Source organism: Apostichopus japonicus, chromosome 6, assembly GCF_037975245.1.
Source record: "Apostichopus japonicus isolate 1M-3 chromosome 6, ASM3797524v1, whole genome shotgun sequence".
Lineage (NCBI taxonomy): Eukaryota > Metazoa > Echinodermata > Holothuroidea > Aspidochirotida > Stichopodidae > Apostichopus > Apostichopus japonicus.
This window is the reverse complement of record NC_092566.1, coordinates 14,740,938-14,767,071: the sequence shown is the minus strand read 5'-3', so window position 1 is coordinate 14,767,071 and position 26,134 is coordinate 14,740,938. Positions and strand designations below refer to the sequence as shown.

General features: G+C 34.7%; 1 protein-coding gene across 6 annotated transcripts in view; it reads left to right on the top strand.

Annotated features, from left to right (window-relative positions):
- The window catches only part of LOC139969072 (probable vesicular acetylcholine transporter-B), a 190,982-nt gene that overhangs the window by 85,133 nt on the left and 79,715 nt on the right, over positions 1-26,134 (top strand). For 2 of the 6 annotated variants that reach the window (XM_071973834.1, XM_071973833.1), the window contains one exon: positions 23,763-25,861. The exons of the other annotated variants lie outside the window; for them this stretch is intronic. In XM_071973834.1, the coding sequence (XP_071829935.1) occupies positions 23,922-25,577 (1,656 nt within the window). In that variant the 5' untranslated portion in view covers positions 23,763-23,921 and the 3' untranslated portion in view covers positions 25,578-25,861. Of the gene's footprint in view, positions 1-23,762; positions 25,862-26,134 lie in introns of those variants that run through there. 6 annotated transcript variants of the gene reach the window in all.

Here is a 26,134-nt window from a genome sequence, read left to right as displayed (position 1 = left end):
GGAGGGCACAGATATTGAGAGCGCAGCACAGGGCAGACAAGGACAATATTGGCAGCCTTTCATCCTATCTCTCGGACCAGAATTGAACCCCAAACAATTCTTCATTGTGGCAGATAAACTGGCCATTCCAGCAGGGACAGAGGCGTAGAACATACATTTAACATAGACTATGCTCCCCCTCTACAACACTAGTTTTGTGAGTTCCATGCTTCCATGGTGTATGGAATTTTGCAACCAACAGAAGTGAAGTCTCTCGTCCGTATCCTTGCCACATCTATAAGGGCAGCCAGCATGGAGTAACTTCAAGGAGTGAATGTTACTTTTTTATTGCTCAGTAGTCCGGAACCACGTGTGTCAGCATGGAGTAGCTTTAAAAGGGTGTGAAGACTCGCGCAAAAAGAACGTCTAATGCCGGTAATCTGACCTAGTTTCGAATGAGGTGTAACAGAAGTGTTAGACACTGCCATCGATCCCAGAAAATACAAACACAGCTTGCTACCGTCGGTAATTAGACACTAGTGTACAGTCAGTACATACAGCTGCGGTCAATACCCACATGACAGTGTATAAACGAGCAATTAAGCAATTAATTAAGCTAATATTATTTATTGTGCACAATATTCCATAATTTGTTCCATGAAAAGCAAGTAACCTGATTATTATAAAGTCAGTAACTGTAGAAAATTCCATTTGAGAATATCCTTTCCTCATTATTCCCCCCCCCCCCATTTTTTTTAAAATTTTAGTGATGTAATGAGTCAAAACTGTTTCAATTTTTAGTCAACTCTCGAGTGACATTTCTTTCTCAGCTAGAGGCCGACATTAAATGATTCACGTCAGATAATTTATAAAACTTCAAAATTTGATTGAAATCCCAATCACAATCACTATATATGATTACTATATCAGAAAGTTAAGAAATAATTGAGGGTGGTATAATAGTCTCATGTACTGTTTTTGCATACAAATTTGCTTTATATGAATGCCATATCATGAAATCGTGAATGCAGTATATAATAATTCATGTTTATCTAATAGCCATTATGAAGTTAGTGCCATTCTGTCAACTGCTTGTAATATTTTGTTTTGTGTGTGCTGGATAATGAATTTCAGCAATCGCCAATCTATATCATTGAAACACGAAGTATTAAATGTTGACCACACTGATATATAGTTTAACCATTCCTAATATTTTATAAATAACCTGCTGAGAATTTGTCATATGTTTTCCCCATTTTGAAATCATTCTAAGAAATTGTTGCTACTATACATTAATATTTCACAACTGGAAAAAAAGGCAATGTACCAGATCAATTGTACTATCGTCGTGTTTCCATCCTATCCCTTTTGTAAAGGCAGGATCGAATAGTTACTATATCCTTTACAGTGGAAAATTTAAAGTTCAGTGAGATCGGGAGATGGGATCAGCTGGGTATATATAACGCCTCAATTTACAGCTGGGTTGTCAATGAATTCCAGGGTATTACCACCTGGTGGTGACATACAAAGAATTTAAAGTGCTTTCTGTTGCAGTGGTGTTGCCAGATATTTGAATCTTGGTTGGTGATATGTCTAATTGTGAATTCCCTCTCGGGGGAGGGGCTCCCCAGGCCACCCATTGGCGACACCACTGATCTGTTCTCAGCTCACCTAATCCTTTTCAAAAAAAAATTAAAGAACATTTTAGATGGCCCAATTCAAGCAGAAATTTGACAGATTAATATTGAACTGAAAATATGTCACTGTTATGTAAAAGTATCTTTATAATTTGAACGTTTGTTGGAAAGATAACATGTTTTGTTGAACATCCCTCAGAATATTGTAGTTTTTTTTTTTTTAATATGATAACGAAAATTATATAAGAATATATAAGTGGGTTAGTGGAAATAAAATTACTGTTCGGTGGATATTGACAATTATATTTCTTAATGGAATATATACCATTTTTAATGTACTTTGTGTGTCACAACGATTTTCTGGTCTTTATAGCCTAACATGATTTGATGTGAAGGCGAAGTCACTCCATGAAGTAGCACCTTTCAGTAAGTTCCCCTGCATTAACAGATCATTGAATGTTGTCTTTGATGACCTTAAATGCATCTATATTGAAGAATACCAGCACTTAGCCAACACGGAGGATCAATAGAAAAGCTTGTTCAATCCAGAATTTGCAGTTTATAAGATTGACATTATAGCTGTGATGTGTAATAATTCAGTCTAAAGGACCGACTGTTCAGTCTGATATCAGTCTAATAGACTGAAAGTATTCAATCTAATTAAGACTGGTACTGCAATAAATCAGTCTAAACTGCTGACTGTTCAGTCTAAAGTGGTTTGATTTTCAGTCTATTAGACTGAAGAGTATTTAGTCTTATTAAGACTGACCTTCAGTCTTTACATTTCAGACTGGAATTCAGTCTAAGTAGTCTGATCCCTTATCCCATCCATCGTTAGACTGAAATTTCAGTCGATTAGACTGAAATTTCAGTCTCTCATTTTAAGAGAGTGGTTTGTCTATTATTCTGTAATTTGTTTTGCCCCACTCGATGGAATTGGTCAATAGTCTCAAAGTAATCCGCCCTTGATGTCAGTACTTCGGTTTATCTCTGTTTTAATAAGGGATAACATAAGGTGAACTGTAGTTTCTCGGTGACATGTTTCATTCAATGAGTTCGCTTATTTACTGCAAATATCCACTGTAGAAGTTAACTGCCCTAATATAAATACATACTAAATACATAATAGAATGACGTACACTATAATTCAACGTAGTCTCCCGAGTGAGTCGTTGCATTCGTTTAGTACAAGTACTTTTTATTACAAATTACAATTTTGAGATCGCCTGCATGCGATTAACAAAACCATAGATGACTCGTTACATATAATCAAATTAAGTAAATTGAGTATCTTCGTAAGTTTAATTTTTAACGCACACACACATATATATAAAAGTCCACACAATGCATACATTGGGAAGTTATTTGCATCCTTTCGCAGTACGCCGGTTACAATGTTCCATTGACGGACACGTTTTTACGTCACGTGCATAGCCACAAAATACAAGCCTTTACTGTAAGCAAACCATAACATAACAAGAAACGCATTCCTTTAGATTTAACATCACAGTTGGAACCAGGGTTGGTGAAAAAATTAGATCTGCAATTTTATACAGTCAGATAAGTAACCCAAAATGTGACATTTAGCATCTTAATGCATTTAGTGCTAGTTATAGGCCTCCATGTGGAAGGTAGTAAGAGCGTAAAAATCACTATACTTTCTTTTTTTCTAATTATAAATTTTTCAATTACATAATTTAATTTCTTGGCGATTTGGTTTTCTTTTGAACACGTGGGGCGTTAATGGCATTGCAAATATGTGCCAAGGTGAACTGGTATTATTGCAGTGCACCCCGTGCTTTCTGAATCTGGTAGCAATGAGAAGAAAAATAAAACTTTCCTCATTATGAAGTATTCTACCAAAGTAGTGTTTAGTACTCGTTTATCAGGTATAGAGATTAGCAAATTCAGACATAGCTCAAATCGTCAATTTCTGACAGATTTTGCTTGATACATATATATATATATATATATATATATATATATATATATATATATATATATATATATATATATATATATATATATATATATATATATATATATATATATATATATATATATATATATATATATATGGTTGGTCACATATGGCCCTTTATTCAGCTTTTATTTATGGATAAATATTATAATATTTAAAGTACAGTCACCATATTAAGTACTGTACGTATCAAGTTAGCAGATGCAGTTTTATCCCTTGTAAAGGTCGACTCTAAAACTTACTGATTATCAGTGACGTCATCATTGAAGGCGTCATTTTGATAAAAAAAAAATAGCAAATGTTAGTTCGCCCACTCTTCCGCAATGAGAGAAACAACATAAAAAGATAACTTTGTCGATCTCATCATTTCCTTTATTAATCAATATCATCACAATCATGAAACGAGTCATGACCTATTGCCAACGAAAAAAAAAGAAGAAATATTCTTTTTATAATTCAACTTTATAAAAAGCTCTCCTTTTCTCAGAGATGTCTCTCAATCTATCTATATATCTTATCCCTCTATCTTCATCTCTCTCGATCTCGAATATCTTCATCCGTTGAAAAACAATTTCCCACTTTTTTTTTTATATTTTTATATCCGAGCCCCCGTTTGATTCCCTAAATGAACTCATTTCGATTAGTTAATCAAAGCCATTCCATTCTTCTGGTTTCCTCAAAAGGTATCCTGACGAAATTACACTCTCGCTTGAACACAATTTCAAGCCTCCGTGAACACATTTCAGGCCTATGTGAACATGTCAAATTCATTTCTCTTTTGTGTACATTAATATTTCTCAACCAACCAGAAGGCTCAGCCGCTTAGCACTTGGCGCTTTGGTACAGACTGTCGCGGTGGCTTCCATCTATTCAAGCGGCCTATTTTGTGACTGCTGCATAAGAAAAGGGTCAGAAAAGAGAGGGTGCAGGAAGGGGGGGGGGGGGAATGGAAAATGACGATACACTGAAAAATAACCGTGAAGTGACGTCATAAATTCTTACGTTATTCGTTCGAGAGTGGTGTCTATGAATTACGGTACCTCCCTATAACGAAATATATCGATATAGGCAAATGTTCATTTTTGTCACACATACAGATAGTTTTCATTTTTTGATTTTCATTTCCACAAGAAGAAAAATAAGATATTTCTGTTGACATTATAACATTCAAATGGAGAGAGTTAGACAGAGAGATGGAGAAAAAAATTGCTGGTTTACAAACTCCTTATCTACTGCAAAATGCATCTTTTAACTTAATGTATACAAACTTAGAGGACCTAAATGTTTCGATTCAAGTAAGTCGATCTTCGTCAGAGGAAAAAAGAAGAAGCTCATAATATAGGATCGAAACATTAGACTTCCTAACATTGTTTAAGGTTCGATTTCTATATCTTAATATTTTTATTTAACCTAGAATTAAATCCAAATATGAATGCAATGACAATAAGTTCATCGTTTTCCAATCAATCGAGCAATATGTCTGTGAAAATTTCAGCAATTTATGTATTTTTTTATTAATTAATAAGGAATTCTTGAGGATGTAGAGAAATAATCCGTCATCCAAGTATTCAAATCGAGTATGTCGATATTTTCTCTTCATTAAAGATACAGCAGTTAATTAAAGCGTTATACTAATAGCCTAACGTGGACATAGTCAGACCATCAAGTGTAAACTTAATTTCGACCAACTTGAACTATTAATCATCTTTTTTTTTGGTCTGAATTACAAAACCGTTAAGTGAAGCGTGAATATATTGTTTGAGAATTAGGGCAGCAGTTGCTGGAGAACATTCACAGGTTAAATATAGAAATGTAAAAATTTTTGTAATGAAATATGTGATAACTTTTTTGTAGACTTACTCAGGGATTCCTCGACACCAAAGCGTGAATGACCGATGCCAATGGGAGCCTCCGAGGGTATTCATTGCATGGGAGGCCGATTGCGCAGAAATGGCAAAATTGATAAACTAAACAAGGAACATCCGTAAATAAACATAAAGATGAACTGCACGTCCTAAAGCAACTTTGGCGCCGAAATTGCGGTGCATAAAAGCATAGTCTGCTAACCTCGATTAAAGACGCCCTCTAGAGACCTCATTTCTTATTTAATAGTAGATTGAGTAAGAGTTTGTTGTCAAAGCGTTTCAATATCCCAGCGTGAGTTTGAATTTTTATGTTATCGAAATAGTCATCTCCTTCATTCTGGCATTGGAAGAAAAGTAAAGTTGCTGAAATTAAACTTTGCTTCGATTTTTTTTTTCTTGACAAGATAAATTGATGGCTAAAGTTAAGTCTTAAACCTCATCAGAGTAATAATAATTAAACTATGAAATTAAACTATGCTTCGAGTTACGTTGTGAGTGTGGTGTGACACAGATTGATTTCTTAATGCTAAATTGTAATGCTTTCAGTAAAGCACTAAATTAATGGTATTATTAGAGATCTGTGTTGTTGTTTTTTCTTTACAAGATAAATTTATCGCTAAAGTTGAGTCTTAACCTGATCAAATTAATAATAATAATAATATATGTTTATATAACGATTTACAAAAAAGAATATATCAAAGCACCTTACAATTTAAGTATTTAATTAATTGACAACAGCAGAGAATGTCCCTTTAATCAAAGCAGAGAAAAACAGTGTGAATGATGGCTCAGATATGCGATATCGTATCATTAACCAAAACATGAACACAATTTAAAAACATGGCGGTTCATTTAATACAACTGATATAGAAAAGGAAACATTTTTTTGCAAGAGAAAACAAGTGAAACAAGAAGAAAGTTTTCTTAATTGATATTTCAGCTCTTGAATGAACGCATGTTGACAAAAAAAAACGAATGGAATGATACAAGAGATTTATATAAAAAAGCCCTTTGCAATAGTATGGAGTTAAACTACTTAACGTGTTGAATTGCATAAACATATATGAAATGTTAAACCACGTTGTAAAGAAATAAATATTGCGTACCACTTACATATTTAAATACGTAATGTTTGTATAGTAAGATCAGATAAGAAGATCAACTTCACATAGAAGCAAAATACGTAATTATTTGACTTTGGTTACATTCTAATGTTAGATTTCGGTCAGCTTTTTTTCTTCAAGTTTAACTCATTAACTTATGTATGTAACACAACAGAACAGACGTGAAAACTTTACTACTACGGTAAATTTAAAGCCCAATAACCCCCCCCCCCATCCCTCCCTCACACCCACTCCACCCGGTCCTTTGCTAGTGTAACAAATGAATGATTCAATTTACGTAACAAATGCATTGCTGTTGTACAGATTCACAGCAGGCTACGTGCATAGTTCTCGATCAGCCCCGTCCCATGCTGTCCATTTCTGTGTGCTGTTTCCACACTGAATTATAATACATAACTATCATAGGTGTCATTCTAATTGCCGTGAGTGTTATAACAGGTGGTAAAATATAAGTTAGTTAGAACACAGCTAAAACGTGGCATATAGTTACACCACTATGGTATCGGCTTACACGTGTAACGACGAAACGTTACTTTTCCGCCTAGTACCGGATTACTTTAACACGTTATGGAATTGTTAGCAGAGAGAAAGACTACGCACATTGCAATAGGTAATATATATATATAGGAGCTGCATGTATAACTATAGCTATAGCTTTGTATGTATGTGTGTGTCTGTGTGTGTGTTTGTATAAAGATTATGTCAGAAAAGCCAAGGAATATGCGGAGAAAAGCAAAACTTCATGTTATAGTCAATAAGTGACATAAAACGAAAACAAAGAATCTAAGACATCCACAGTAGAATAATGTCAACTTAAAAAGGTAAGATAAAAGAGAAGAAGCAGTTTCTAGGATGTTTCTCAGCTTTGGTCTTTAAGGGATGGGTGAAATTGCTTTAAAATTATCTATCATACGGTAATGATAAGTCCATTACGTCACGTCATGGTATGATGAGATGTAATTGCTGCTTTCTCCGTATGACGTCATAGACGGATCGTTATGACTTATGACGTTGTGTGCCTGTTGTTGGGCCTTATGATGTCATGCAACTGGTTGTCATGCCATATGACGTCCTTTGATTTGGTCTTTTCGTCGTATGATATGACGTGATTGATCATAGATCATCACATCATGTCATACATTCTAGTATAGCGTATAGGTATATACATACTGCTTACGACAGCGAGGGACAGAAAATGTTCATTTTCGGCTGGCGGAAAGGGGTTCTTGCTCGGTTATTTCCGACACAGTCAAACACCTTGCAACTCTGCAACTCCCTATCTTAGTAGACCAATTTATAGCATGAAAAGTTAACTTTTTAACTTGTAGTCTATGCAGACAACGAGTTACATGCAGTTATATATCCTTACGTTCTCTAAATCGTTTCCAAAGTGCACAGTGCTATTTTAAGACAGATGAACCAATCTGGTTACATTTACTACATACATACTTTTATAAAATTAAAAATTAAAATAAAAAAATTAATAAATTAAATGTTACCTATATTTATAAATATATATATATATATATATAAATATATATATATATATATATATATAAGATTATCATGAATCTTTGACACGTAGCTAAACTGTTCACTTTTATCAAGAAAACTCGCACATCTTGATCGAACCAAGTTAAAAAGTCTATCCTACGAACAAACTTAGATATCACATATAACAAAAAAACAGAGGGGGAAAAAGCCTGGGAGAATAAGTGGTCTATCGCCAAGGGATTTCGCGCCAATGAGCAACCTTTAGCCCCCTTCGGCATCATTTTTAATTGAAATCCTGAACGCTTTCGCACCTTTAGATGAACAACGTAGAAATAGGATGACGTCATTTTGAGTATTTGGTGTGACTTTTCGTGACCTTTGAATCAGAATTCCTGTATGAAGAAACACAAAATCGTAATAAAAAAGTGGACTAGGCTAATAATAGAACATTAATGACAAGGGGAAAGAGTAGTAATATGTATTTTGTATATGTTTGTTTTGATTTGTATGTTTGATAAATTTGATATTGTTGTTCTAACTTTTGAATTAAGATAAATGGAAAAGTGTTGCTAATATTAGTGTGATCTCAAAAACCACTGGTAAGACACATCCAACACACTAAATGAGCTGCTTTGGGATGATAAAATGATATATCTTCAGTAATTGATATAATAAAATGAGAAGAAGAAAAAAAACGACGGTAGGCCTACGTCTTTCTAGTAGTAACTTTACATGTTTGACATGTGATTCATAATGTACACCCTAATATGTGTAAGATGGACAATTTCATACGATAGACAGATAGTAAGATTAAATAGCAAGACTAAATAGTAAGACTAAATAGTAATACTAAATAGTAAGACTAAATAGTAGGACTAAATATTAAGAGTGCATAGTAAGAGTAAATAGTCAGACTAAATAGTAAGACTAAAAAGTAGGACTAAATATTAAGAGTGCATAGTAAGAGTAAATAGTCAGACTAAATAGTAAGACTAAATAGTAGGACTAAATATTAAGAGTGCATAGTAAGAGTAAATAGTCAGACTAAATAGTAAGACTAAATAGTAAGACTAAATAGTAAGACTAAATAGTAAGAGTTCATAGTAAGACTAAATAAAAACACTAAACAGTAAGACTAAATAGTAGGACTAAATAGTAAGGCTAAAAAGTAAGACTAAATAGTAAGACTAAATAGTAAGACTAAATAGTAAGACTAAATAAAAACACTAAACAGTAAGACTAAATAGTAGGACTAAATAGTAAGGCTAAAAAGTAAGACTAAATAGTAAGACTAAATAGTAAGACTAAATTGTAAGACTAAATAGTAATGAGAGCACTTTTCTTTTCGTGAATGCAATACATTGTAACAGTAAGAAGCAACGTGGAATGATCGTGATTAAACGTGTGATTGTTTTTGCGAATATATCAATATTTATATATATATATATATATATATAAGTATATATATATATATATATATACATACATACAATACCAATACCGGTCTACAATACCAATACCGTAGAGGATGACGTCAAAGTGTTCTGGTTTAGTAGCTTAAAAATGTCGCCTGTTGGGAACAAGATCGGTCATAAAGAGAATGGAGGTTGACGTCTTCATGAGATTAATACCCCTGCAGTCACTATCGAATTTCTACCTACAGTTTGATTTGTTTTCCCATTTCATTTCAGTCACGACATCTCTCTCCCTCTATGTCTTTCCTTGCATAGGACGGTTTTAAGTTTGATTGAACTCAAAATCTTAAGTTACGTAGACCCCTTTTTGCCATAAATAGCCAATTAAAAGCCGCACGAAATTTGGCCCCCTTTTCTCAAATTGAAAGTGCGAAAAGTTCTCTCAATGTGGGTTAATTAACTTAAGCACTAATTGGAACAGCCGGGGCATGTCATGTAAGCCCTAAACGAGAACGACCTCTGGACTGACAATTTTAGCAACAAAAAAAAAAAAAAAAAAAAAGGAGAAAGAAATAAAGAAAGAAAAAGGTATGAATGAAGACGTAGAGAAAACAGAACAATTTTATTTGATGGAAATGGTCAAGGCGAAAGTGATTACATGTTAACAGTAAGTGAACTAAATAAATCACGAGAAAATAAAATAAAAAAGGAAACTTTGGAAAGAGTTTCACACTTTAAAGTAAAACAGGCAATAAGGTAACGTTTAATTACTTATCGTAATTTCAAACGTATTATATTCTAGTTCCAAAACCGTACTTAACGTTTATCAATACCTATAGTATTTTGTTTCATACGGAGTGGTGCGATTTGCTGCAAGGGCTCGAAACTGGAAGGGGCGCTGTTGGCACGGGGAGTACGTGCTCTTAAAGGTGTCCTCTGTACATCAATAACAAGTGTTCCATTTTGATTTGAAAAGTATCCCTTTAACCATGTTCCATCAATGCTGTGAGACGCCTTCTTTGTACACATAGGCCATCGAAATTCGTGTCCCTTTGTCCAGATTCGATGGTTGTCTCCGATTGGCTGGCAATTGACTATATCAGTTAATTTAATTAATAATCAGTTTAATTATTCATATTATATCAGTTAATTGATATGAATAATACCTGTTGATACTTGTTTACACTGCAGTACATTATGCTCTACTTTCCATAGTTTTGCAAAGCTATACTTTAAGTGTATATACATTTCTTTGAAAGACAGAAGTCTTAAAGGTCTGTAATTGCATGAATGCAACGAAATGACGACATTTTTTGTTTGTTTAAGCAGTTTGTATAGGCAAGTGTATGTCAAATGGCGTAATACGCTGCAGACATAACCAAGCAATACTTTTCAAAAGTTCGACAGCCTATGTAAACAAAACAATCACTACAGGAAACTTTGAAAATATTTTACCTTCTCATTGTGTTTTTGTTCAATCTAGATTTATTAAAATAGATACTATAAAATGTTTATACTTTTGAGGTCTTAGCTTCATAAAATATATGTCTGACAACTAAGACCGTCAACACTTCGCTCAACTTCAATATAAGGTTTTTTTTTTGTTGTCTGATAAACTCGTCTTGTTGTATCTATTCACCAAGATGTCTTAAATCAATTACGTGTCTAACCCATAATCCTGTCTTACAGTTTTAACTTTAACTTACATTCTTCTATTAACAGATAAATAAATATGCAATATTATGACTAGTTTCTCTAGAATAAATATCTTCATAAATCCTTTGACCTATTTAAAAGTGTTCAATTTATCATCCACAAACTGTTTGTTCTTATTAAATACCCCATTTTTAAAATTATTTTTTTCGACAAGGTAAATATTTTCATTACTGTGAGGTGTTTTTCGCTGTGTTTTTTTTTTGTCTTCTTTCTTCTTGTTTCTCCCCTTTTGTTTTGGAACGAAAGAAAATCGAAGTCTCCCACAGTAGATAATTTGTTAAGCTACCAGTCATTCTTAAAGAAGATCCTGTCTTCATTTCGTCGTTCTATAGTTATAAATGTCCCCAAACACCGTTGCCTTATTTCGATGTGCATCGATCGTCGTCAACACCGATCGAAGTTTCTCCCAAATTGCTCTATGGAATTATCCGTGGCGTTCGCCATGAGAACCGTTGGAGCCTGTGTCAGTTAAGCCATATCGGTCAATATTGCCTGGTCCCTGGTAATAATATGGATATGGATTACTTTGTGTAAGACCCAGACTGACGATGATCGATACTATTTGTAATTCTCGCACTAAAAGACGACAAAAAAAATTAATAAATGTTCCAGATGAAATAGTTGGGATATTGTGACACAAGTGACAATGTGACGTCACTCATGATTTTATTTGATGACTTTTATTTAATGTATGTTTGTGAAATGAAATTAGCATATGGTCTTTATAAGCCTTTCTATTATCATTTCTTTTGGTAGATCACCCCATAGCCTATCATATAACACTAGCGTGGAGTATATAGCCTACCCAACTTTTGATGACAAGTTAGAAAATTAGGGTTACTATTTATTACACTATACAAAGTACCGCAATAACAGCATTGGCTGAAATTCCATTATCGTATCCAGGTATTGTACTTTGCCGAGCACTAACCCTTGACAAGAGATGACATACTTATTCATATTTCAAGTAACCTTCAGAATTAATTTCTTCCAACAGTTTAGTTTGGGGCTGCTGCATAGAAAAGTCAATATAACCTACATCTTTTGCATATTGTTACATCAATGTTGTTTCTAAAATGACAAGTAATCGCACTTTTCTGTGGGAACCGTGCCAATCAGGCGAGTCCGTAGGGTATATATTCGCAAATGAGGAGTCGAAGTCAGAATTGTTAATGTTTGACGATATATCCATAAACATAATATGCCAATCATTGCGCTCCACCATGAAAAGTGCGACTAACAAAAACAACAAACTGATTTCATTAAGCACTTGGAACGAGTTAATGAACTACGATGCTAAGTAAGACTAGATCTTCTAAACATGTGACTTATATCAGACGGTAGTTAGTTTGTGTAAAGAAATGTTTGTGGCGGATTTAGTATGTTGTCTTGTGGTGGTATAGGTGTGGGGCCGGCTGGACCAGGTTTCAAAGGTCGTATGCAGTTTTTATGTGTTGTAATATAATGACAAATAACAAAATGATTTAGCGTAAAAAGTCACTTATAAATTATTCAGTTTCTAGCATTATACTAGTATAAATTTAAAACAATATATAAATATAAGCTTAGAAGTAATCGTTAAGAAAGGAAATATACACAATAAGAACTAAGAAAAATGAATTCATAGTAAATGACCGTAATCATTTAATTAAAAGTTTAAAAGAATGTAACGAACATATGCCATGAATTATCATGATCGAATATGGTTAAACTTGCTAATAACTTCACATTTATCATTTATTTTATCCAAGTGACAACGCATTAAGAGCGTGTATCATACCAGAAAGAAAACTTGACCAAATCTAGAACGTTTTACTTTTAATTTTGAATCTAAATAGTCCAATCTTTAGCGATATAATATCTCATCAAATGTGCGCCTTCTAATACTTACGTAAACATTTATATTGCAAATTGTTATTAAGTAAAAGTATTTATGTAATAATGTTAACTAAATACCATAATGCTTTTGTTTGTCAACAAAAGTCCGGGAGATACTCGACCTTTTCTATACTTGTAAGCAGTGCATACTCCTAGAAAATAACATTGCAGCCAGATAAGTAAAAGTCGCACCGGATGCACCGCAAGTAATAATTTTCATAGCAGCCTGATTTACATACGTTTTAGTAAGAATACGCGTTACCAAAACAAAATACTCGTTTTCTCATAAAAAGGAAGATAACAGAAACCGGAAGATAAGAAAGCGACTCAAAGAAAGCTATCACGATACACAATTTACTGCCGTTTTAAGTGCTAATGAAGCAATTTTATTGCCAGTTTGTGAGCGCCGGGCAAGCATTCTTGAGTGACCAGTCAACATTTAATGAAGCAATCCAAACAAATTCACCCAGTCCCATATAACACTGTTTAACCTTTTACTTACTCGTTTCGATCTGTTTTCCGAAACACTTTTCTTTATTAGTGTATTACTTAAAGCATGTCACTCATCCTCTGACAATTAACGTGCCTGTCTGGCACGAAACAACCTTAAGTGGTCAATTACTTTCAGCGTAACATGTAGGCCTGCATTATTAACTAAGTAACACGTTAGGTTGGGAATGAATAATCAACATGTACTTTGATTGATCATGTACCTGTATGCAGGGAGATGGTGTGAATGTAAATTACGCAGATATATGCGTAAAGTACGCAGATAGTAGACCGTATAGAAAGGAAACTTAATGTCTTAGTATAAGCCTACTGAATAGGTTATCGCTGGAATGAGTAAGATACCATGATTACTCACCAATACAGTATTGTTATCATAACTGTTACAAGAGGACTCTGGTTTCCTTTTCATGTGTTTATTTATTACAGGTGAAACTTTCCTTCTTAAAATAAAAGAAGATAGCCTTGAACTAATTCAAGCCGCAAATAATTTAAATATATGAATTCTAATGACTTCATTTAGTTATAAAGATAAAATAAATATCTGTAACTTACACTTTTTTGAAAAGCAGCTACAATGTCATTATTACCACCACCAAATATCGCGCTGGGAAGAATAAAAATATGCAATTGTTTTGTTACGTGATTGACTATTTTCCAATAATGATTTCATTCTGTTTCTGACTTTCTATTGTTATCTTTCACAGCGTCTTGTTAAGTTCGCTGAAATGCAGCGTAGATTAATATACTTGAGACAAGTGCCCCTTGACAATCTAGGCTATACTCCCATCATATACTTAAGCTAAGAAACCCTCTGGATATATCTAATCCTGGACTTTAAGAGTTTAATATAAAATACTTTGAAAGGTTAGGTTTAGCGAGAGCGTCAGATGAAGACACTACTGGCCTTTTCTTACACAGAAACTCTATCATATAACAATACGAACTTGAATACTGTGAAAGGACATAAAAGCGAGTATGGTGGAAATTTGACTTCCTGTTCTAATTCCCGTAGAGTATCATAAGGTATTAAGGTTACAAAAAGTCGGTTAAGCCAGTTACACGATTTTATTCTTTGAATATATGTAGAAATTGTACTATAGCCTGTATAAAGAGCTAAGTAATTATGTGTTAATTAAAGGGAAACTAATTTGTTTTTTGGTTAGGAATTGAAAAGAGAGAAGAGAGTATATGTATTACATATAATGGTAAGAGTGGTTTACAAACCCCTTATCTTGTTACTGAGTAACGCACATGTTTCACAAACAATCATGGAATAAGAAACTTAAAAATAAACATTGTATTTCGCAAAACTGGTTATATTGAAAGTGTGATAGTGCATTCCTTGTTAATTTCATTTTCACAAAAATACTCACTGAGCCTTTGTGAAATTGTTCACTAAGATTATAATGTTCTCGATGTAAAGTGATGAACCAACAACAATTGCTTACACATTGTACCAGAATTTGATATAACAGAGTTATTTATTTGCTTATGTTAACATGACTAAATATTTAACTTTAGTCCGGATATGAAATTGTCGTCCTTACCTCAACGTTTTAGGAATTCAATATCTTAAAAATTTCATTGATTTTTCGTGTCTATATATTAGCTATATTACAATTCTCTGTAAAGGAGTAAAAAAAGACCAGACAGGAGACGGATGTGACAATAATAGATGGAAATATTAAATTTCATAGTCAATAAAGCAACTCTGAAACCCCTGTCAATGTTATTATTACATAATGGAATCTGCAGTTGATCTGTTATTTCTCACAGCAATACTCAAAAAGAAAGACAGATAAGGTCGCTAAAAGAGAAACGTTTTGACATCTTCATCTTTTAATGAAAAGCGATTATCTTCTCATTTCCAGAATCTCATCTATATCGTTTAAATATTCATATATTTTTATTAGGTAAAGACTTTACCCCGAGGAGACATGGTAGAATAATCCAACGGAAATTGCTTGTTTTAAATTCTATAGCTATTCAATAATATACTCTGTCATTTCTACTTAAAGACCATTCTTATCAGTTTAAGGATTGAAATACTATACTTACAACCATAACTGTAAACTGGTTCAAATACTACGGGGAAAAATGATAGTTACGTGCATGGTCCATCCACACTGTTTTATTAATATTTTTGGAACCAAAAGTGACGGACCATAGTCCATCAATTTGGTTTTATTTCTTATATATTTCACTAATCTCATGTCAAAATGCCAAAGTGTAACTCGAAATGTTGAATACTTCGACTATTAAGCCTGTGTAGTATCGTATTGTTGAGCCATTATGTTATACATATTTAAAGAGATCGACAGTTCACAACAGTTCATGCACATCCATCTTAACTTTAATTATTTATTTATATTTTACTTCTTGCTCATTTCGGTTGTCAACATGTAAGTAATTATTCTATAAAAACCTATACACAATGCTTAAAGTAAGATGAAACTTTGATTTGCTGTATCATATTGTTTTTGTTCTCAATAAAACTGAACTATAAGGATAGAGCCAGAAGGCTATACAAAGGCTCAGCGCATTTATAAAACTAGCTCCTTGTCAGAATCGTTGTAGTTATGAAAAACTGCATAGTTTTAAGACAGTGGTAATACTTTAATACCAGCATATATATGAGACTCAATGCAGTAATCAGATTGGCTAGTTGTAAAACTCAATGAAGTGATAAAACTACTATAGTTGTAACACTCAATGCAAGTATTCATGGCTATGTCTGAGACTTAGATAGTTACTGTTGCATTTAAGTCTCAAACCGAGGATAATAAATGTCGCGAGACTTGACGTAACAGGCAAACATGGACACGCTTATAGCCAAGTTTTCAGAGACACCTTAACATCATGAACTATAGCAAGTTGTGGTAATTACCAGAATGCATTATTATCGACGATTGTAATGGTAATGAGACTGGATACCTTTGAAACAAGGATTGATTTATAAGGAAGTGGCTAGTTGCTATTTGACATTACAATTATCAGTTATAGGAGTAAGCACTATGTGTAGCTCAAGTGTCCGTTAACCTTCCGCATGTGCACCGACCAATTTAATGCACACATCATGTAGTAAATTATTTCATGTGACAACATGATAGGTTTATTATCCAACCTCCACTTCAATGCATTTTATGTATCACTCTGCGCATATGCTTATTGTAAATTATATAGTGAAGGTTGAGAGTCTTCACCTTATAAGCATGTTACTGCAATTCATCTGGAATTACTAAGTTTCAGCTTCACTTGCTTTTGGAATATTACTTTTAACTACAGGGCCCACGGTTTGAACCGTAAAAAAGCCATGCATAGGAGTGAAACTATAATTACCCTTCTTATGAGTGCGAGTACGGATATTACTAGATTTTCAAACTGGTTTAAATTTTACGAGTACAGCCCATGAGGGTACGTACGAGTACATGCAACATTATGCCAAAGGAACGAGTAACAGTATTCGCACTCTTTACGAGTCTGTAACATGGTCATTATCATAATTAATGATACAAAAAGTGTTTGAAAAGTGCGAAAATTATTTCCTTTTCAAAGCAAACCGCTTCACTTAACTTTGCCCTATATGTCTTTGACTTTGTATAGAAAAATTAAGAAAGGACGGTTTTGTTTTAGTTGTTGCCAGTAACAGATAAGGAAATGACCAGGGAATTGCACCATTTTTTGTGGGGAGGGGTGGGTACTCAAATCGTGGTTACAGGTAATTTATTTAACGATACAGAACTTATTCTTCATTTGATACATATTGTAGATATAAACACGCGTTAATAGTTTGGTTGCACTGCAATACCGTTTTACCAACAACATAGAATAATCTTAACAGGAAAATTGCGTATACGATACATAGGCATTTTGAAAGAAGCGCGGTCTCATTCACGAAATCATGATTTATTGGAAGACTACCAAAGTCGTTATTCCGTGCAGAGTCATTATAGATTGTACCACGTGTGAATTGCTTACAGGGACACAGACATTTGATTAAGAACAGGGAAGAAATTGCTTGAAAGAATCGTGGAAGATTCATTTTAAAGTAACATAACATATCATACAAAAAATATGATACAATTAACTATACGAAGACTTATTCCTATGTGTGTGTTTTAGGGGTTTTTCATTTAACACCAGCGTGATGTTTTAACTGTAGGCTGGCACATACAACCATGTTTGAGACGAATAACTGGATGATGGCGGTAGGTGGGGTGTTGTATGGTGCGGGTCAGGGGGAGAGGTTACAAGTCTAAAGGGAATTTTCAGAACCGTCAGATGTCATCAGACCCATTACATCGCAACCCGTTCTTCAAAGTCGAATTACAGATATATCAATAATATCTGATTTTGTTGTATGACCTTTGACCGGAGAGAAGGCGAACTGGGCATGGATAGCCTTTACATCAGATCCCCAACCAACACAGTTTACTCCCATGCATACTATGCATGCCTTATGAATCAAGACTAAAAATAAACATGGCTTAAACGAAATTCTCAAAGTATATGAAAATTTAGCAAAATAATTTCACACTGTGTTTCTTTAAAGTGACGTTTCGATACGCGTTACGCGGAGGGAACGGTGGATGTTTTTTTTATTCTAGTTATATGATTTCATATGATGAAGTACAGCCTTTCTTCATCTTGTGAATGCGTAAAAATGGGAGAAAGGGAAACAAATAATTGCCACACTAGATTTAATTAAACGTATCCAAAGGAATATATGTTCTTCAAGATTGCTGCTACTGCTGACAAATCCAAGAAACATTCAAATGAAAATTGAAATGAGTTTTTTTCTTTCATCTTTAATGAACTATGCAGACGTAAAACGCATGTGAATTCTGTAGTTCCAGGATTTGCATTTACCAGGTACAATTTGACGTAATTCTCCTTTCAAAATATGATATATTTTGCTTTATGCTATATTATTTAATGGGATCTTACGTTAAGACGAGAAAGCAGAGGGAAAATAAGAAAAAAAACTGCCGATACAGATGCAACTTAAACAAAACTAAACTATGATAGTGAACTTCCAGTGACCGAAATACAAGCTTGCTAAGGTTTCTAACATATGGTACAAGACATCCTCAAAATTTAAGCGTTATACATGAGGTAGTGTGAGGGGTGGGGTGAGGGAGGGTGTTAGGAGGGAACGAACCTTTGGTAACGCACTTTCTATACGGAAGCTATTTTTAATATTATTCATGGAGTACAGTTCAGAACTGGATACTTACTCCGGTTAACTAAAAGTTTTACACAGTGAAGCTTGCGATTCTACTGGCTTTTAATTTCATATTGGTTCATTTGCAAAATCACAAGAAACTTTACTTTGGGTAAGTTTGAACCTAGTTGTAACAATTTGTAGTATGATTGTATGCCATTCAGCTGGAACTATAGTAGGTCCCAGTGAAGGCGAGAGAAAGTAGTTATATTCTCGCAATTTGCTCATGCGCAGTCTGCTTCAATTCCCTCGTGAAAAATTTGACAGCCTTAGAGCCAACAAGCACCCACAATATGTACATTTCATGTGGTTTGTTCAAGGAATCTTTCATAGAGCATAGGTAACGAAGGTGACTATTCTGAATGTTTTCCAGTGAACTAAATAGGATGATATTATAGAGTGTTCAACACAAGACTGCAGTCACACGTACTGTGTAAACACTTGCGATATCATGACACTTCCTGTGACAATGAAGTCCGTATTCTCCTGGTTCTGTCGATTATCTTATTCCTGTCATTCTTTAACACCCACAATGTCTCAATGCTTTGAGCTGTGTTCTAGGAATCTTCCATAGAGCATTTAGGTAACGAAGGTAACCATTATGAAAGTTTTTCATTGAACTAAGTAGGATGATATTATTATAGTGTGTGTTTCGATTCACTACTACAGTCACACGTACTGTGTAAACACTTGCGATATCATGACACTTTCTTTGACAATGAAATCCGTGTGCTCATATAGTACTGTTGATCATCTTAACCCTTGCTATAATGTACTTCTAAACATTGAACAGATGTTTTGTACTCACCGACACCATATGGCAATATTTACAAAGATCTTTCTTTAACATGACGTCTAACAACCTTTAAAGGCAGCCATATTTGAAAATGCTTACAGTATGAATAAACTTCCTTAGTAACATCCCCCCCCCCCCTTATTTGCACTTTTGTAAGAAAGATTTCGACATGATCCAAGGGTAACGTATAGACGCAAGGCCGCTACTCATGCTCAAGACCAAATCATGTGTGATTGCCAAAGAAAAAAAGAAAATTATGATAAATATCAATATTTTGTAAGGAAAGGATTTAATGAAGATTTCACACCTTCAGATATGGACTGTAGTGACAATCTAGATGGTAATCTAGCGATATGGTTAATGATTTTTGATTATCAGGACTTTTGAAGGCAATTATTCATTGTTGTGATATATTTCAATTGACAATAAATGAATACTTTGCACCAACAACTATTTAAAATATTTCGCTTCTACAACATATAACAAAAACATATATACATATTTATATTTATATATATATATATATATATATATATATATATATATAGATAGATATAGATATAGATATAGATATATATATATATATATATATATATATATATATATATATATATATATATATACATATACGTATTTATTAATATATATATATATATATATGAATATAACATGAAAACATTGTTCATCAAAGTCTTTCCTTTGCTCGATACAGAAAGGGACTCTAGTCTTCATGTATCCTAGAAGTACAGGAGAATATTTAATGTGGACTTTTTTTGTCATTATTATGAGAAAACATTAGCAAAGTTTTCTTTCAATCACTGACTTAGGCAAGAATTTCTAATATTGATAAATCATATCTTTGAATGAATCATATCCAACTTGACGTTTCAGACGAATCGAAGTAGTGGAAAGAAAGAATTAAACCCAAATCTATTTCCACGAAGCGGAAATGTTGGAAGTCATTTATTGCGTATAGACAACATTCAATATTTTTATGCCATTTTTTTTTTTGCACCTCTTTGAATGTCTAATCCCACGGGTTCTTATCTGAAGGGCATTTTCTTTGCTATTCATCTAGTCAAAAACTCTCCTTTGGCAAGCCTACCAAAATACCCGCGAGAAACGGACGGATAAAACGAGATTACGCCAAGTGGGCTTAATTCAATTACACTGTTAAAACCCGCCAGCGATGTCTTAAAATTGTTTATCCCGTCACAACCGAATTTCATAGGGAGAGTTTGGTGTGACTTTATTAGCAGTGGGCGTTCATATCGAGTTAGTTAAATAGGAAAAATACATCCTCTAGAAGGGCTTGTGTTGAGTACTGTGCAATGGAAGGCATGTAAATATCAAATGACGAGACGATCATAGTTCAACGACGACGGGGTTGTAAAAATGTGAAAATATGATACGTAAAAGAGACAACGTTATCAATAGATTTATACTTTACATTAAACTTCAAAGTGTTTTATGTGACTGCTTTACCATTTAGGTCAAAATGCATTAGCTTAGCGAGACTATAGCTATGGCATGCAGTTTAAATAAGATAATAAGACACTTAAAAAATAATAATAAAATTTATGCAAGCACTTCAAAGTGAGGGCGCTATAGATTTGTGTAACTTCCATATTGAAGGATTTTAAGCAAGAACCTCTAGTCACCTTGCGATACTGCGACATCAATGTGTGTCATGTACGAAGGTTCTCACTAAGCGATAAATGCCTGGCAAATAATACATCGCAGAAACAAAACATCAAAATGTGCTTCAAGGTGTATCGTGAGATTTTTAAAACATTAGTTTGGAAAATGATTTGTTTCAGGTTTTTTTAGTTTGAATGCATTTCGCTCGGCCAGATCACTCCGAAGCACGATTCGACCGTGGCATTTACAATTAGAATTGGGTTTGCAAACTTAACGAAAGCGCAGTATAGTATTGGTAAATTGTGTAGAATTAGTTACATGCCCAACCTCAGCGTGGCAATGTTACCAGCATCAAAATGATGTTTATAAACCATGCAAGCCCTGCGGCATACAAAACTTAGACAAGATATTAGCGACTTGAGATGTACTTATCTGTTCTTCCAACCGTCTGCTTATTGTAAGGAAACCACAGATAAAATTCCTAAAAGATGACTAAACCGATGGTGTTTACTTAGGCTGTAGGAGAAATATCTTTTATACCAGTGTAAACCCAGTATAAAAGTCGATCATGTCAGTTTAATCGTTATATGCAATCAATCTTACAGTCTGCATGCCTGATGTAGGTATGTCTGAGAGAGAGAGGAATAACCCAGGGTCAGAGGTTAGTAACTAGGGTACACCAAGAAAATATGGAGTTCGCCCGGCAACATATTCGATAAAGAATATTGGATTCTAATTGACATAACAAACTTAATGAAAATAAGGGAAGCAGATGGAGGGGTCTGGTGGCATGATTTCCTCCGGGGTCCGGCCTGGCTTTTCAACGCCTCTGATACTTACCACATCGCGGTTTTTTGTTTTTCTCTTTCTCTATAAAGAATATTTAGCAAAGATAATTAATTGATGTATTTAACGAGAATTTGTGAGTGTTTTAGAAAAAGGCGTCCATGAGCGGCGGTATATGATGTAATGGTAAAAACTACGTATAAGAAAGTCGTTGGTTCAGTCAATTCCAAGTTGTGATATCAATTACCTTATCTTTCTCGTTTTCTTATTATTTGTAACTCCATTATTTAGAAAGTAATAGAAAAAAACTGGTGGATTTACTTTTTCTTCCACGATCAGCAAATTACGACGTAGTGAAAACGAAAGATGTCCTTGGCGAACTGAAGAGATTTCGCAAGAGTCAAAATGATAGGAGTACTTGAGTGAGTCAATGATGGCAAACTTTGTACATTTAACTTAACAAAATCGATTCGTACAGTGGTGACCGTATGTGTGCGTTAACCTGTATCATAATCACTTCGCCCCCCTGAGGAGTACAGTTATACAAAACACTATTAAGAGAGTCGCGTTGCCTTCGTTAAGTCATCCTGGGTCGTTGAGTTAGTATCGATTCGTTGTGGAAAGCACTTGAAAATCGTGAGCAGAGTTGACTTTCCAATTAGTCATGCAGGGAATGCAAATGAGTAATGCAGACCGTGTTAGCAGGTTTCGAGGTGAAATGGCGGGAAACAGACTTGTCATTGGCGATACTACTGTTTTCATGCGTTACAAGCAAAAAGCCCACTGAAAAAAAAAAACCCGTTACTTTGAGAAGAGAAGCTGTCAATGTTAACTGTCAGTTGTAAGCCAATATAAATTTGATAAGTAAGATTCGAAACTTCCGATAATAACATATAGTATTTATGTTTCGGTTTACTGATTTGGCTTTTATTTTGTAGCTTTTCTTGTCAGTAGTTTCTCTCTACTGCTGCTCGATGACAAATCTCATTCATCCGGTAGTATTCTTTTCTGGCCGCTCAATTGAAAATATCTAAATGCCAACCGATGTTCACTGATTTGATAAAAAAAAAACCTTCTTGTTAGCAGTATAACTAGTTTATATTAAGCCTATTTTTCACCCCCGAATATTTATTCACTTAAGAAGTGTGGTGTGTGAAGTGTGACGTCATTGGATTACACGTAATCGTATTTCTCCTGACATCCGTCGATACGAAGTTAGCATTTGCCAGTCTGATGAAACTCGTTCCGAAGTATAAGTTTCGCACATGCCTTTCAGTACGTAGTGGACGATATATATTTATATATATATATATATATATACATATATATATATATATATATATATATATATATATATAGATAGATAGATAGATATATATATATATAGATAGATATATTTGTTTATATATATATATAATACGTATGTGTATACGTGTGTGTTCTTAATTCCAGTTGCAGTTACACACTGGAACTTATGCAATTCGAAGGCGGTTTATTTCAGCCCACCAAATGGATGTTCATAAACAAAACCAAAAACGAAATGACCAATCCATCAAAACAAAAATCACATCTTCAATCAAATGATTTACAAACCTGTGCAAATGAGACCTATCAAATCTATTGGTTTTCAATGCAACTTGTAAACAAGTTGTGTGAAATAATCGTTAATAACAAATTCCTGCTAATTCCTGGTCTTTTTTCGTTTTTTGTTTTCAGGTTAATGAACATCATTTGTAGGGTGGGCTGAGAATTAAAGGTCTGTGCGAGGCATAAAATCAACAACTTTCAAGCTATCACGCCAAAGGAAAGAGTTAACGAACAACAAGAACTAACACAGTTTGAATTGGTTTGGAAAATCGCTACTCAACCTACAAGATGCATACACCAGTGTGGGACGACAGTAGAGAGGTAATGTCCGAATGGATCGGTACGGCGAAAGCACGAATACAAAATCCGACCACACAACGGCGATTCGTATTGGTAATAGTATGTGTAGCGTTATTACTAGATAACATGCTATATATGGTTATAGTTCCGATCATTCCCGACTATCTCCGATCGATTGGAGCATGGGAAAAGATCGAATCTACGAGCGCACCTGTTGGCCCGAACACAACAGCCAAAACAGACGTTGAATATAAAAACGAAGAAATAGCCATTGGAGTTTTATTCGCATCCAAGGCTGTCGTGCAATTAATGGTTAATCCTTTCTCCGGAACGTTGATTGATAAAATCGGTTATGATATTCCGATGATGATTGGCTTATCGATTATGTTTTTGGCTACCACTGTTTTCGCTTTTGGGACGAACTACTTCGTTTTATTTATCGCCCGAAGTTTACAAGGAGTAGGTTCGGCTTTTGCTGATACGTCCGGACTAGCTATGATTGCAGACCGATTTCCAGAAGAAGAAGAAAGGACCAAAGCGCTTGGCATTGCATTGGCCTTTATCTCGTTCGGAAGCCTTGTAGCGCCTCCCTTTGGTGGGATTCTCTATGAATTTGCCGGAAAGGTCGTGCCGTTCATGATTTTAGCTGTTATATCACTATGCGATGGATTATTGTTGCTATTTGTAATCAAACCATACGGTGAGCGACGTTGGCAGATGCCGACGGGGACACCAATTTATAAACTGATCATTGACCCTTACATAGCTATAGCGGCTGGAGCGTTAGTCGTTGCAAATATCTCATTGGCGTTTTTGGAACCAACGATATCAATTTGGATGAAGGACGAAATGAAAGCTGTCTCTTGGCAGACAGGTATCATCTGGCTTCCGGCGTTTGTACCTCACGTATTCGGAGTTATAATGACAGTCAAGTTATCGCAGAGATGGCCGCACTTCCAATGGTTATACGCTGCGATTGGGCTTGTTGTGATTGGCTTAAGTACTTTCATTGTCCCTTTCTGCCAGACATTTACCTTACTCATTCTGCCTCTGTGCGGCATATGTTTCGGTGTGGCCCTTATTGACACCTCTTTGCTGCCGACTTTGGGTTACCTCGTCGACACACGCTACGTGTCAGTCTACGGTAGCGTCTATGCCATTGCTGACATATCTTACTCCGTCGCCTATGCAATCGGTCCTATACTGGCAAGTGAGATCGTCGAAGATCTTGGGTTCCTAAGCTTGAATATTATAATCGGGGTGGTCTCAATTGGATTCGGACCTGTCCTGCTCGGTCTTCGCAAAGTTTACGATATCAAACCTAAGTTGCATGAAGATACTATGCTGTTGACCGAGGACCCTCCCAAGGGTCTGTATAATTCAGTCAAGGCTCAACTAGAGCAAGATGGCGGTGTAAACGGTTACTTTGGAAACCATAACGCATATAAACTTCACGACAATGGGGCTGTACAAAAGAAATCTGGACACCAGGTACTACAGAACGAAACATATGAAGATACGTCGGGTTCAAATGACAGTTTAAACCATAACCAAGCTGATGGCTTTAGACCGTCCAATAATCATGTTAGGAGAGTAGTTTCTCGGAACCCGGAAAGTAGTTCAATATCAGAACAAGATGATTAGTCCATAAAGTCCAAGTAATGACACTTAATAGACATTCATTGTTTTGTAGACCAGACTTGTGATAACTATAGAAGATGGAACTAACGAAACAATGCTGCTTTGTTGATAGTTTTATTTATATATTGACCTTCTTTTGCTTTTGATTTTAGCTTTAGGAAGTGATAGTCAACTAATTATGTAGTAGTTCCCTTAAATTTTATGCTAACTGCCAAAATTTAATCTCCAGCAAAACAGACTTAACATTTTTTCTTTCTTTCTTTTAACAAGTGGGGGACTATGGCGTTTGCATGTTCAAAGCTGCCAATGCAAGAATTGCCATACAACATTAGTATGCTATACATACATGCATTCTACTATAGGCTTACACCCAATGTAAGGAGAGTGAGTAGCTATGATGAGCAGCTGTCAATGATAGCTAACTTCAACAACAACAAAAACATGTGGTTGCATAATCAAGCGTTGTGTTGATTTTGACTCAGCACGTGTTAGTGTGTGTTTTGGGGGATTGTCCTAAGCGTTGCAATTGATGCAGTGGGGATCAAAAGGTTGCACGAATC